Source organism: Aquarana catesbeiana, linkage group LG05 (genome assembly GCF_042186555.1).
Source record: "Aquarana catesbeiana isolate 2022-GZ linkage group LG05, ASM4218655v1, whole genome shotgun sequence".
NCBI classification, from domain to species: domain Eukaryota; kingdom Metazoa; phylum Chordata; class Amphibia; order Anura; family Ranidae; genus Aquarana; species Aquarana catesbeiana.
Window position 1 is genome coordinate 510952186 of NC_133328.1, and position 13703 is coordinate 510965888.

Consider the following 13703-nt stretch of genomic DNA (forward strand, 5'->3'; position numbering starts at 1 on the left):
AACATCCCCAAATAACCCCCTGTGGTTTAACCCCACTCTGCAGGAACTATACTCCTTGCCCCACACTAAGCGTTGGTACTCCAAGGGAGTAAAATATCTATGTCATCTATACAATGCCCAAGGTTTTAAAACTTTTCACCAACTGAGACTTGACTTTAACCTACCACGTAGGTTCCACTATCATCAACTTAGACATGCTATACGGGCTCAATTTGGTTCCTTAAAGAATCCCACTTACTTGCCCCCGCTAGAGAGACTGCAGAGTCAACCAGACCCTAATAAGCTTGTTTCCATCTACTACGCTGCCCTAACAACAGACTTTAACCCTAGATTCAATAAAGCGCAGGAAAAGTGGGCATCCATGGACATTTCACTCACTGAGGAGGACTGGACTGAATTCTGTGACACATATAAAGCCACGGTCATCTCATCCAGGGATCAAGTTATACAGGTTAAACTTTTCCATCAATCCCATCTTACACCGGCCAGGCTATACAAAATGGGGCTCAAACCCTCCGCTGAGTGTTTCCGGGGTTGCAGAAGAAGTGCTGATTTCATGCACTGCTTCTGGACCTGTCCACTAGTTCAGGACTTCTGGGTGGAAGTGGGTCCTTTCATTTCCTCTGCTCTAGGCCTTCCTAATATCATACACCCAAAAAACGGTCTATTGGGGGTCTTTGGAGACTTACAGATATCATCACAGGCAAAAAGATTACTACGTATCCTTTACTTTTATGTCAGAAAAACCATACTGTTTTCATGGGAAGGTATACAGACGCCCTTGAAATCTCTATGGCTAAAATTAATCAATGACGTTATACCACTGTACAGACTAACCTTTGAACTCAGGAAACGGACAAAAACATTTCATAAAATCTGGGGTAGGTGGCTTGTAGTGTATGGGGTCTCTTTGTAGTGTATGAATGGTAGGGGGCACTTGCAGGTCGCGCCAGGTTAGCCCTAGCCTATAATTTATGCAGATAACAAATATTATTATACACGGACGAATTGCTTGTATATGTAGTCTTGAGGAAGATATCGGCTGATGTACCACTTTCTGTCCTTTGTTTATATATGAGCTAAGTACTTGACACTGTTTACCAATGATTAACCGAGCGTAATTAAGTGGTTGTTGGTTGTGCTTGTTTTGTACAAAATCAATAAAAAATATCTTTAAAAAAAAAAGGATTTAGTGCATTGCATTAACACGTCATGTAGCACATAAATGTTGCGTTAAAGTAGCCCTTTAGTTTGAATACAAGAACGGATAAAACATAAAAAATATCTATTGTACTGTACATTGCCTTATGCCCTGTACACACGATCGGAATTTCCGTCAGAAAAAACTTGGATGGTTTTTCCAACGGAATTCCGCTCAAGCTTGCCTTGCATACACACGGTCACACAAAAGTTCTCTGAACTTTCAACCATCAAGAACGTGGTGATGTGCAACACAATGACGAGCCGAGAAAATTAAGTTCAGTGCTTCCGAGCATGCGTCGAATTGAGCATGCATCTTTTTTTGCGCGTCGAAATTGCATACAGACATATGGAATTTCCAATAGGAACTTTTTACGACGGGAAAATAGAAAACCTGCCTCAATCTTTTGCTGGCTGGAATTCCGCCAGCAAAAGTACGATGGATCATACACACAGTTGGAATTTCTGACCAAAAGCTCACATCCAACTTTTGCTGGCAGAATTTCTGATCATGTGTACGGGGCATTAGTGTGTTGAGATGTCATCGAAAATGAATGGAACTGCAAGGCACTGTGCATTATGATAACGTGTTTTAATGCAACGCCAATAGTTTATTACTATTGTCATTTTTATTATTTAGATACCGTATTTATCGGCGTATAACACGCACTTTTTTCCCCTTAAAATCAGGGGAAAGTCGCAGGTGCGTGTTATACGCCGATACCCTGCGATCCCGAGCTGTCAAAATGTCAAAATCGCCGGCCGCGATTTGAAAATAGTGCCGCCGGCGCCGAAATACACAGAGCCGGTCCTCGGCTCTTTCCGGCGGCTCTCGTTTACTTTCGGCTCCACTCGTAGTCCCGAGCGGAGCTATCCGAACATACTCGGATAGCTCCGCTCTGGCTAAGGGGGAGCCGAAAGTGAACGAGAGCCGCCGGAAAGAGCCGAGGACCGGCTCTGTGTATTTCGGCGCCGGCGGCGCCATTTTCAAATCGCGGTCGGCGATTTTGAAGCCCGGGAAGCAGGGACAGGGGATCGAAGGCTGCACTGGGGCAAGGCTGCACTGGGGCAAGGCTGCACTGGGGAAGGCTGCACTGACATGGCTGCACTGACAAGGCTGCACTGACAAGGCTGCACTGACATGGTTGCACTGACAAGGCTGCACTGACATGGCTGCACTGGGGAAGGCTGCACTGACAAGGCTGCACTGACATGGCTGCACTAGCAAGGCTGCACTGGGGCAAGGCTGCACTGAGAAGGCTGCAATGATGGGCATTTAAATGTAAGTTTTTTTCCCTTCAACTTCCCTCCTTAAAGTTTTTTTTCCCTTAAAATTCCCTCGGCGTGTTATACGCCGGTGCGTGTTATACGCCGATAAATACGGTATGTTATATGAGGCTGCAATGACTGCTTCTGTTTCAGATCAAGGCCATGTAAAGCTCATCACTGCACAAATAAATGGCTTGTGATATTCGTGTGATGTTCAGGAACTATGTATTATTGGAGTCCATAGCACTGATGCAGCTTGCGGAATTCTATATGTGCTGCACATACAGCATGAGCAGTGTGTAAAATAACTATATGCACAGTTGTTTGATCATCGGTGCTTGTGATCTTTATATGCATAATTGCATATCTTGTTGGTTTTACACTTTGTATGCACTTTTTCAGCAGGTGAAAGATTTACTGGTATGTTTTATAATTTTTTATAAATATATATAATATAGTCAAATAAACAAACATTTCATTCAATATAAAGTCCATGCATTTTGATCCAGAATTTTTGTTTATGTACAAACATACCTTTTGCCTCCCTTGGTAAGCATATCTTTGTAATTAGAGTATGTTGCAGTGGCGGCTGGTGGTCATTTTTTTTTTTTTTTTTTGGGGGGGGGGGTGGCAAACACACCTGGTCCCCTTACTCGCACTGCCAACACCTCCCCCCGCTAGATCTGTGGCCTTAACTTATACTGCGGTGCAGGGAGGAGGATAAGGTGGTGGTGCACTGCTGAATCCGGGCTCCAGGAAAAGGCTGTTGTTGCCGGGGCCGTTGCTTCTCCTCCTGGCCGAACAGGAGGCGGGTCCATTGAATTTTAATTCACTAATGTCACAGAAGTGGGTGGGCTAGGGGCGCAGTGCTCTGTGCCCCGAGCCCACCCTTTTTGAAGCCAATTAGAGCCTCCGGCTCTAATCACGTGCTTAAAAAAAAAAAAACAACCCATTGAGATCCATGCGTCTGGTGCCCCTGCTCCCCTAATGGATAGGCCACCAGTGGTATGTTGTGCTAAGCAACAGTTTTTTTTTTTTTTTGGTTGAAGCATTGATAGAAATTACAGTGGTCTAACTATTTTCCTGAGACCAAATTCTTTTTTTTATCTGTGACCTCCATTGCACATCTTGGGGATGGGGGGGGGCTATGGATCTCAATCTCATCAGACAGAAATAAGTCTCAAAGACAGAAAGAACTATATGCCATTAGGAATGGATAAAATGCATTATGTATTTTGGTGCCAAGGTTTAAATTGAAAAAAAAAAATCTATTAGGTTTATTTTTTGCCATATGAGGGGAAGGGAAATAATAGAAGCACCCAACAAAAAGAATTTTAACCTTAAAGTAACTTAAACACAATAAAAAGCACGGCTGAAAGTGAATATTATTGGGCTGGTTGACACTTAGCACTGCAGGCTAAAGAGATCTTTGATTTGTGAGGTTTTAAAGTAACATGAATCATCTAAAGCAGGCCGTATATTATGCAATTTTCTTTCCTTCAACTATGTGTGGAAGAAAAAATTGCTTGATTCCCCTCTCAACACAGTCAGTGTTGAGGGTGGGAATCCCTCGCGCAGCGCTATTATGTTCAGCCAGTGGGAAGTGCATAGGGCTTTCCCTGCTGGCAGAACACAATGATTAGTGTTGCCGGATACAGACAGCACTAATCGTACTAGAAAAAAACGGATGTACACGAGTCAATCGATTCATCGACTTGTGTACAACCCGGGTGCCCATACAGTATTTGAAATTTGTCCGGTCTCTGCTGAACTAGCTGATTTCTGATCCATCTATGGCCAGCTTAACAGATCCAATGCAGACAGTAGGATTGAAGGTGCATTAGTTGTTAACCACTTGCTTACTGGGCACTTAAACCCCCCTCCTATCCAGACCAATTTTCAGCTTTCAGCGCTGACGCATTTTGAATGACAATTGCACGGTCATACAACACTGTACCCAAATGAAATTTTTATCATTTTTTCACCACAAATAGAGCTTTCTTTTGGTGGTATTTGATCACCTCTGCAGTTTTTACTTTTTGTTAAAAAAATGTAAAAATCTGAATTTAAAAAAAAAAATATATATTTTTTTATATTTTGTTATAAAAAATTTAAAACAGGTAATTTTTCTCCTTTATTGATGTACGCTGATGAGGCAGCAGTGATGGGCACTGATAGGCGGCAGTGATGGGCACTGATGGGTGGCAGTGATGGGCACTGATCAGTTACACTGATACGCAGCACTGCTAAGTGGCACTGATTGGCACTACTGGTGGGCATTGATAGCTGGCACTTGTGGGCATTGATAGGTGGCACTTGTGAGCATTGATAGCTGGCACTTGTGGGCATTGATAGGTGGCACTTGTGGGCATTGATAGGTGGCACTGTGGGCACTGTTAGGTGGCACTGATGAGGCAGATGTGCCTCTTCCTCTTCAGGACCAATGTCCCTCACATCTGAGCCGGTGATTGGCTTTTTTTCTACTCACGCTGTCAGCGTGAGTAGAAAAAAAAAAACGATTACCGATCTTTTGTTTACATCATGTGATCAGCTGTCATTGGCTGACAGCTGATCACATGGTGAGGGGCCGGGACCAGCCCCTTACTTGGATCGGTGATCACCCGAGTCTCAGTGACTCACTGATCACAGCACGCTCGGCGCGTGCACAGGGTAGGACGTCAGATGACGGTCCACGCTGTGGCCGTCATTCAGCCATAGCGCGGATGTCAAGTGGTTAACATTAGTGTTAAATAAGAACTTATTGAAAAAAAAAGTTTTTTTTTTAACTTGTCAGGTTTCTTTAACCTCTTAAGGACCGCTCCACGTACATACACTGCAGCAGGGTGGCCCTTAGGCGCAAAATCACGTACCTGTACGTGATTTTTTCCTTCAGGTCTAGAGAATGTGTGCGCGCCGCTGGCAACGCGCCACCAGCAACCCGCTCCGGCGATCATTCATAAAGAGCTAAGCAGGAACACGGATCTCTGTCTTCCTACAGTTAAATCACCCCCCCCCCACACACACACACACACACACACACAGTTAGCAAGCACTCCCAGGGAATACATTTAACTCTTTGTTCATCCCTGATGTTAACTCTTTCCCTGCCAGTGCCATTAGTACAGTGAAAATGCATATTTTTTTTACCACGGATCACTGTATTGGTGTCACTGGTCACCAAAAAGTGTCACTTAGTGTCAGATTTGTCCGCTGCAATTTCGCAGTTCCGCTAAAAATCCCTGATCGCCGCCATTACTAGTAAAAAAAAAACAAAAAACAAAAAAAAAAAAAATCCCATAAATATATCCCATAGTTTGTAGACACTATAACTTTTGAGCAACCAATCACTATATGCTTATTGGGATTTTTTTACCAAAAACACATAGCAGAATACATATTGGCCTAAATTGATGAAGAAATGTTTTACATTTTTTTATTGGATATGTATTATAGCAGAAAGTAAAAAATATAGTTTTTATTTCCAAAATTGACAGTCTTTTTTTATTTATAGCGCAAAAAATAAGAAAACGCAGATGGGAACAAATACCACCAAAAAAAGTACTATTTTGGGGAAAAAAAGGAAAGTGTCGCACGACCACGCAATTGTCAGTTAAAGCAAAACAGTGCCATACCGCAAAAAATGGCCTGGTCAGGAAGGGGGGTAAACCTTGCAGGTATAAGCTCACCCCTTCAATGAAGCTGAATAAGGCTGGCCATACACAGAGCAAATTTATTTCGCTCGATTACATTACAGGCATCCCTCCTTTCAGGCAATTGTCTTCTAATGGCGGGGGGGGGGGAGCCGTCCCCGCTGGGAGAAGACAGTGATTTTTGCAGCGGCTGACTGTGTGCAGTATGGCCAGTGTCCACAATTGGTTAATTAATTATGAGGTACATGGTTTGTTTTGTCCATTCCTACATATTGTAATTTACTGATTTACTGTATATTTTTGTTCTTGACAGCATTTGTCATTGAAATTAAGAACAGAGAACAGACTCATTTTGTTTTAACAGGTAACTCTCCAGAAAATGAAAAATAGAAAAACATATCAATTTGAAGCGTATAGCTGGCTATCGAGAAACCATGGAAACTCTGAACTTGTCTGTGAGCTTCCTGTTGTGGAAGATGGTGAACCTGTTTTCCCAAGTAAGTTACTGTCTAAAAGGTTTTTGGTGTCCTATTTTTGCTGTAGAGTTTTAAAGTGTCCCCATACGTAGTTGTAATACTACCAGTTCCATCGTACTTTCGTTTTCTCACTAGCCTTCCTTCTTTTCTGTGAGGAGCATGGAAAATACTCTGTAAATGATAATAGGCCCCGCACCCTCACAGTTTCCCTTTATTTTGCTTTTATAGACAACATAGAAACAGTGCAGAAATACAGATTTTACCCCTAAAGTGGTGCTTCCTAAAGTAAACCTGTCCATTTTTGGAACCACCCTCCATCATAGTTGAAGCACTCTGAGTAATTACCTTCAGGTGCATTTCTGAAATCTTCACTGAGTGGCCCGCTGCCCTACACAGTGCCACACTGCCTTTTTCTAAAAACAGTTCTGGCCTGAGCTTGCACTGGAGTCCCTATTGATTCCTCCAGAGGGCTTTGGACTCCATTTTTAGTCCACACTACTAAAAAATAATAGTAACTTATTAACCTTTAACCTGACCCCAACCCCTACACCTAACACTTAACATCAACCTAATGCGGAGGTCAGCAACCTATAGATTGTGATCTACCAGTAGATTGTGGACAGGTGACTGGTAGATCGTGGTCGGTGCTTACTGACCTGCCATTCCAGTGCATCAAACAGAGTGCCATGCAGAGGGACTAGTTGTAAAGTTGGAGCTGTAGTAAAGAGCAAGAGCCACATAAGCCGAAGCCTCCTCCGTATTGCTGGCTTCTGTCCCATGCGGAGTGATACCAACTGCACGCCACCTCTTATCCCAGATAGCGGTATCCAGAGAGGTGCCAGCAGCTGTAAAGAAGAGATCTCCAGGTCAGTGTGAAGCAATACACACTGGGCATAATAGTATAAGGCTGCTCATTTTCGGGTTTGCTGCTCTTAGCCATAGTCTTCTATTATATCCTGTGGGTTTGGTGCACTTTCTGAATGCAAAAGTTTGGGGGCGCTTTCAGAAATTACACCACGCCTGCAAGATATAACAGAAGTCTATGGCAAAGCACAGCTAACGTAGGAAAGTTGCAGATGCCCTGCACTGCACCCGTGGTGTGGGTAAACCGCAGCACATCATTGTGAAAACAATCTTATAGGGGGCTCATAACAGTAAGGGTTCATTTACATTTGCAGTTTGGGGGTGGTAAAACCCCATAGTTAAGACATTTATTTATCACCCCTGCCCCAATTGCACCCCCTTTAGTTGCAGTGGCCAGGGGTGTACACATGTCGCAGCAGAAGTTATATGCCCTGTTAGGGTCGGTGGGTGTAGCATCTGCCAAGCATCACCCATTTATGTGAATGAGGCCGCTCTGCAAGTGTCCTGCAACCTTGTACAGCACAGCAAACAAGGGGTTAAAGCAGGCAGCATTGTGTTGCTTTCTCACCACCTGCTTTAACCTCTTGGATCCTGCAGAAGCATGCAGTTATGGGGCACTTGCAGAGTGGTCCCATTTATTTGAATGGGTTGCGATTGGCAGGAGGTAGCACCCACCAAAAGCAACAGGAGGCTTAATTCCTGCTGCGGAATATGTACACCTTTGACTGCTTGGGGTAGGGATTGAGGGCAGTAAAACCTGCTCCTCTGAATAGTGATCTGAGTGTGTTTGACAGGTGGTGAGGAGGTGATATGTTGCCTCCTCACCACCTGATGTAAACCATGATTGTCATGCAATGCACATGATTGCAACACGGTAGTATGGCAAAAAGAGGTTTAAATCAGGTGTGAGGAGGTGACACTGTGCCCGGTGATCTTTGACTTCTCTCATGTTGTTCAGGTAGATCTCCACCTCTTTAAGGTTGCCTCCCCTTGCCCTAATGTATAAATCTAACCCTAACCTGAGGTTAACCCCTAAACCTTAACCCCTAATCTAAACCCAGCCCTCAATCCAAACTCTTCTTTAAGTTATAAATCTAACCTTCAACCTAAAACAACCCCGTTCATACGTATTTATTTTAAACCCATGAGTTTTGACTTCCTCCCAAACAATACAAATCTGGGATGGCTAGATTTAGCAGTAACCATGAATATACATATGATTCATTTAAATACTCAGCGTGTTATCTTTCATCTTATGTTGTGCAGAGAACCATAAGAAAACCATTACCATAAACATTGTGTTTGAGCTTTATTTTCAGTTTTCTTATTAAATACTGATTGCATGTTTATGAGACTTATAAATGTCTCAGCTCTTCTATTTTTAATCTTTGGTTAATGAGAAACATTTAACCGCTCACAGTCTTTACATTGCCAGCATTGTAATTTTTTATGTCCTTCCATTAAACAAAACCTGTCAAAACAGTTTGCGTTCTTTTACTCTTATTGTATATTTATATGCTGGCTAAGGCCCAGTTTACAGGGACATAACGATAATCTGAAGAGCATCATCTATAGCAAGTGCTTTCAAAATATTTAAACATTTGACCAGTTTGTTAAAAGAAAACAGAAAATCTTCTCTTCTCTCTCATCTGGGAGTGCTGAAAACAGAATTTTCTATGAGTACTGGCTGTATGTTTAAAGTGGAACTTCACTCTCCTGACATGGAATTTTATAGATAGGCAACTCATATCCTCATATTGATTAGTGGTTCCAAATGAATAATAACTACTGCAGTAGGGAACAAACACCAAAGATACACTCCGCATCTTTCCAAATAACTGTTCTGCTTTATTATGACGCAATTGAAGGTTTTTATACACATGATTACATAAGTATCACATTAATATTACAATTGTACGTTTATGGTAACAAGGGGCGTAACATAGGCAGACTAATTCTAATCAGGATTCGAAAGAATGCAAACATGTAATGAAAACATTATTAGTGCAGTGAGCACAGTGGAGGGCAGTGTGCAATACATACAAAATAGAATACAATTATATACAGAACTTACAAATTTCCTTTACACTCCCAACCAAAATTGGTTATTTTTAATCCTCAGCAAAGATAGGAAAGTATATCATATTTACTTTTTTTATACATTTCTTCAGCTACTTCCTGGTTTCTTGCCTAGGCAAATGATGTCATAATTCCCAGGAGGGGAGGAGAGGAGGAGGGATTTTCTAAGCTAGGAACACTCACCTACATGCATGCTTGGAATAAGGGTAGATGGATTCCAGGAAGTAAATGCTACATGAATCATTTGCCCTTACTCAAGATGGCCACAGCCAGAAATGCTTGGGGGTTGTTTTTTAAAGTGATTTCTCAACAAAATAAAAGAAGTGGATGGGCTAGTTTTGCTTTGAATATTAAAAATAATTAAATAGTGCTTATGACTTGTGATGCTCAGATGCAGTGAAGATCTGCTTTAAAGTGGGAGTCTCCTATCTCTGACTTGTACCTATAAGTAAGCCTATAATAAGGGCTTGGCTTTAAGGTAAGTTTAGCATAATGTGCTAGTATGCAATGCACACTAGCACATTATGACATTACCTTGCAGGGTACAAAAAACAAAAAGTACAGTAAAACCTTGGATTGAGAGTAACTAGAGTAACTTGGTCTGAGAGTGTCTTGCAAGACAAGCATTTTTTTTTATAAATTTTGATTGATAAACGAGCGATGTCTTGATATATACGAGTAGTGTCATGTCTCAACTGAGTATAAAAGAGAAGAGAGGCGTCTCTAAGTAAAGCAATATGGTTACATTTAATGAAGGTACAACATTTAGCAACTCTCATGGTTGATGATTAAAACAGGCACATCTAGGTATGCAGGCATCCAGGGTAAAGCTGTTCACATAGACCGTCCTCCGCACCGCCATCAACGTAATCCCTTCCAAGCTGCGCTCCACAAGCGTTTTAGGCCTCGCTTTAATATCGTTCTACTGCAGGGTAGTCATCCCGATCACAATTGCAGACTAACAGCAGTGAGAGCCTGTGGTGCGGAGGACGGTCTATGTAGACAGCTTTACGCCGGATACCTGCATACTTAGATGTGCCTCTTTTAATCATCAACCATGTGAATTGCTAAATGTACCTTCATGAAATGTAACCAAATTACTACACTTAGAGGTGCCTCTCTTCTCTTTTTTACTCCTGTAGCTCCTGCTGGATTTTGCTTCTAATCCTTTTGTGGCGGCTGCCATTTGTGGATGGACATTTTTTATGGCTATCACATTGCTATAATCTTTTTATATGAACTATAAACTAAAAGACTTATGAATAAATGGTTATGGAAGGAATCATCTGAGTTTACATTATTTCTTATGGGGAAATTTGCTTTGATATACAAGTGCTTTGGATTACAAGCATGTTTCCGGGACGAATTATGCTCACAATCCAAGGTTTAACTGTACAGTGGTTTACTACTGCTTTAAACAAGCATGAAAAATACACTTACTGGCCACTTTATTAGGTACACCTGTTCAATTGTTTGGTAACACAAATTGCTAATCAGCCAATCACATAACAGCAACTCAATGCATTTAGGCATCTAGGCGTGGTGAAGATGACTTGCTGAAGTTCAAACTGAGCATCAAAATGGGGAAGAAAGTGGATTTAAGTGAAGCTGAACGTGGCATGATTGTTGGTACCAGATGGGCTGGTCTGAGTATTTCAAAAACTGCTGATCTACTGGGATTTTCATGCACAACCATCTCTAGAGTTTACAGAGAATAGTCCAAAAAGAGAAAATATCCAGTGAGTGGCAGTTGTGTGGAGGAAAATGCCTTGTTGATGTCAGAGGTCATAGGAGAATGGGCAGACTGGTTCCAGATGATAGAAAGGCAACAGTACCCAAAAACCACTCATTACAACCAAGGTATGCAGAATACCATCTGAATGAACACCATAATAGACATGTGCACACTAAAATATTTCATTTCGGAATTTCATTTTCGTCCGAAAAATAAATTTATTTAGTTACTCCCGAAATTCGTTTTTATTTATTTCGTTTTTCATTAAAAATTGCATTCATCCAAAAATCCAAATTAAGATCGAATCTCTCATTGAAGGCTTATGGTGTCTGTCGAATGTTCAAAGAAGATTCGACGGAGCAGCTCAACTGTACGATGCCATATAGTTTTCCTGCTTCGTCGAATCTTTTCTCCCTTACGTCGAATCTTTTCTCTCTATGTAGAATAATCTTGGACTAATAGAGTTAAGCTTAGGCACATTCGACCACAGGTTTGATGGACACAGATTGTTATTGTCATCATCATGTCGAATCTCCTATCTATATCGAACTGTTGTAGCAACGAAAATGAAAATAAAGCATTTGTTTATTTCGGATCTTTCGTTTTTCGGATTCTGCACTTTCCTTATCGTTTGTTAAAACGATAACGAAAATACCTTAAATTCAGATGAAAATGCATTCGGACGAAAACGAATGCACATGTCTACACAATGAACCTTGAAGAAGATGGGCTACTGCAGTGGAAGACCATACCGGGTGCCACTCCTTTCAGTTAAGAATAGGAAACTGAGGCTACAATTCGCACAGGCTCACCAAAATCGGACAACAGAAGATTGGAAAAATGTTGCCTGGTCTGATGAGTCTCAATTCCAGCTGTGACATTCAGATGGTAGGGTCAGAATTTGGCATAAACAAAGTGATAGCTTTATCCATCCCGCCTTGTATCAATGGTTCAGGCTGGTGGTGGTGGCGTAATGGTGTGCGGGATATTTTCTTGGCACACTTTGGGCTCCTTGGTACCAATTGAGCATCGTTTAAAAGGCCACGGCCTACCTGAATATTGTTGCTGACCATGTCCATCCCTTTATGACTACAGAGTACCTATCTACTGATGGCTACTTTCAGCAGGTTAATGCACCATGTCTCAAATCATCTCAAACTGGTTTCTTGAACATGACAATGAATTCACTGTACTCCAATGGCCTCCACAGTCAGTCACCAAATCTCAATTCAATAGAGCGCCAGCTACTGTGTGATGCTATCATGTCAATTAGGAACAGAAATGTTTCCAACACCTTGTTGAATCTATTCCATGAAGAATTAAGGGCAGTTCATAGTGCAAAAGTGGGTCCAACCCGGTACCAAGGTAGCAAGGTGCACCTAATAAAGTGGCCAGTGAGTGTGTAGATAGATAGATAGATAGATAGATAGATAGATAGATAGATAGATAGATAGATAGATAGATATGTATACAGGCAGTCCCTGAGTTACAAACAGGTTAGGGACTGTCTGTTTGTTTTTAAGTCGGATTTGTTCGTAAGTCGGAAGAACGGCAGAGACGTCGTTCTTCGATGTTTTCCAATGTCGTTTTCCGATGTTTTCCAGCATCGTTTTCTGATGTTTTCCGATGTTTTCCGTTGTTTTCTGATGTTTTCCGACGTCGTTTTCCGCTGTTTTCCGATGTTTTCCGACATCATTTTCCGATGTTTTCCGCTGTTTTCCGACGTCGTTTTCCGATGTTTTCCGTTGTATTCCGATGTTTTCCAATGTGCCCACCGACGCTGCCGACGATTCCTCCCGTTTGTAAGTAGGAGTCGTTCGCAAGTCTGAGCTTCGTAACTTGGGGACCTCCTGTATATATTTTAAATATATAAATAAAACAAGTTAACGTGATGTGAATAATTTTAGCAATAAGCGTTAATGTTTATAAGACTTGCTTCTATGTAAGATTTCTAATCATATATGCACACGGGGGGCAGACATTTTTGGATATTAGATATGCAGGTTCTCCTTCTGGTTTGCAGTTTTTTACAATGGCTGTGCTCCTTCTCACAAATCAAATCTAGTAGCTGACTGGCTCATTAAAAAATAGTGCACTTTTTAGGATGCTGATGCCTTGGGGTAAATTCACTAAAGGCAAATAGAGTGCTTGCTTTGCAAGGAAAGTTTTACTTTGCAAGGAAATTTTCCCCAAGGGTTAGCGGATGAGGTGAAGCTCTGCTGATTTCAATTCGTGTGCAAGAAAAAAATCCGTTTTTTATTTTCCTTGCACTTGATTGAGTATTCTTTAGAAAGTGAAACTTCCGCTCTGGGGCAGATTCCCTTGCAAAATGCAACTTCCCTTGCAAAGTGAACAGCCTATAGAAAATCAACATCAACCCCCTTTTCTCAAAAGCTATCAAGCAGGTAGCAGATCTATAGTACTGAACCA

General features: G+C 41.7%; 1 protein-coding gene across 4 annotated transcripts in view; it reads left to right on the top strand.

Annotated features, from left to right (window-relative positions):
* RP1 (RP1 axonemal microtubule associated) overlaps positions 1–13703 on the top strand; it is a 580110-nt gene that overhangs the window by 258165 nt on the left and 308242 nt on the right. For all 4 annotated transcript variants that reach the window (XM_073631609.1, XM_073631611.1, XM_073631610.1 and 1 more), the window contains exon 20: positions 6484–6616. In XM_073631609.1, the coding sequence (XP_073487710.1) occupies positions 6484–6616 (133 nt within the window). The remainder of the gene's footprint in view (positions 1–6483; positions 6617–13703) is intronic.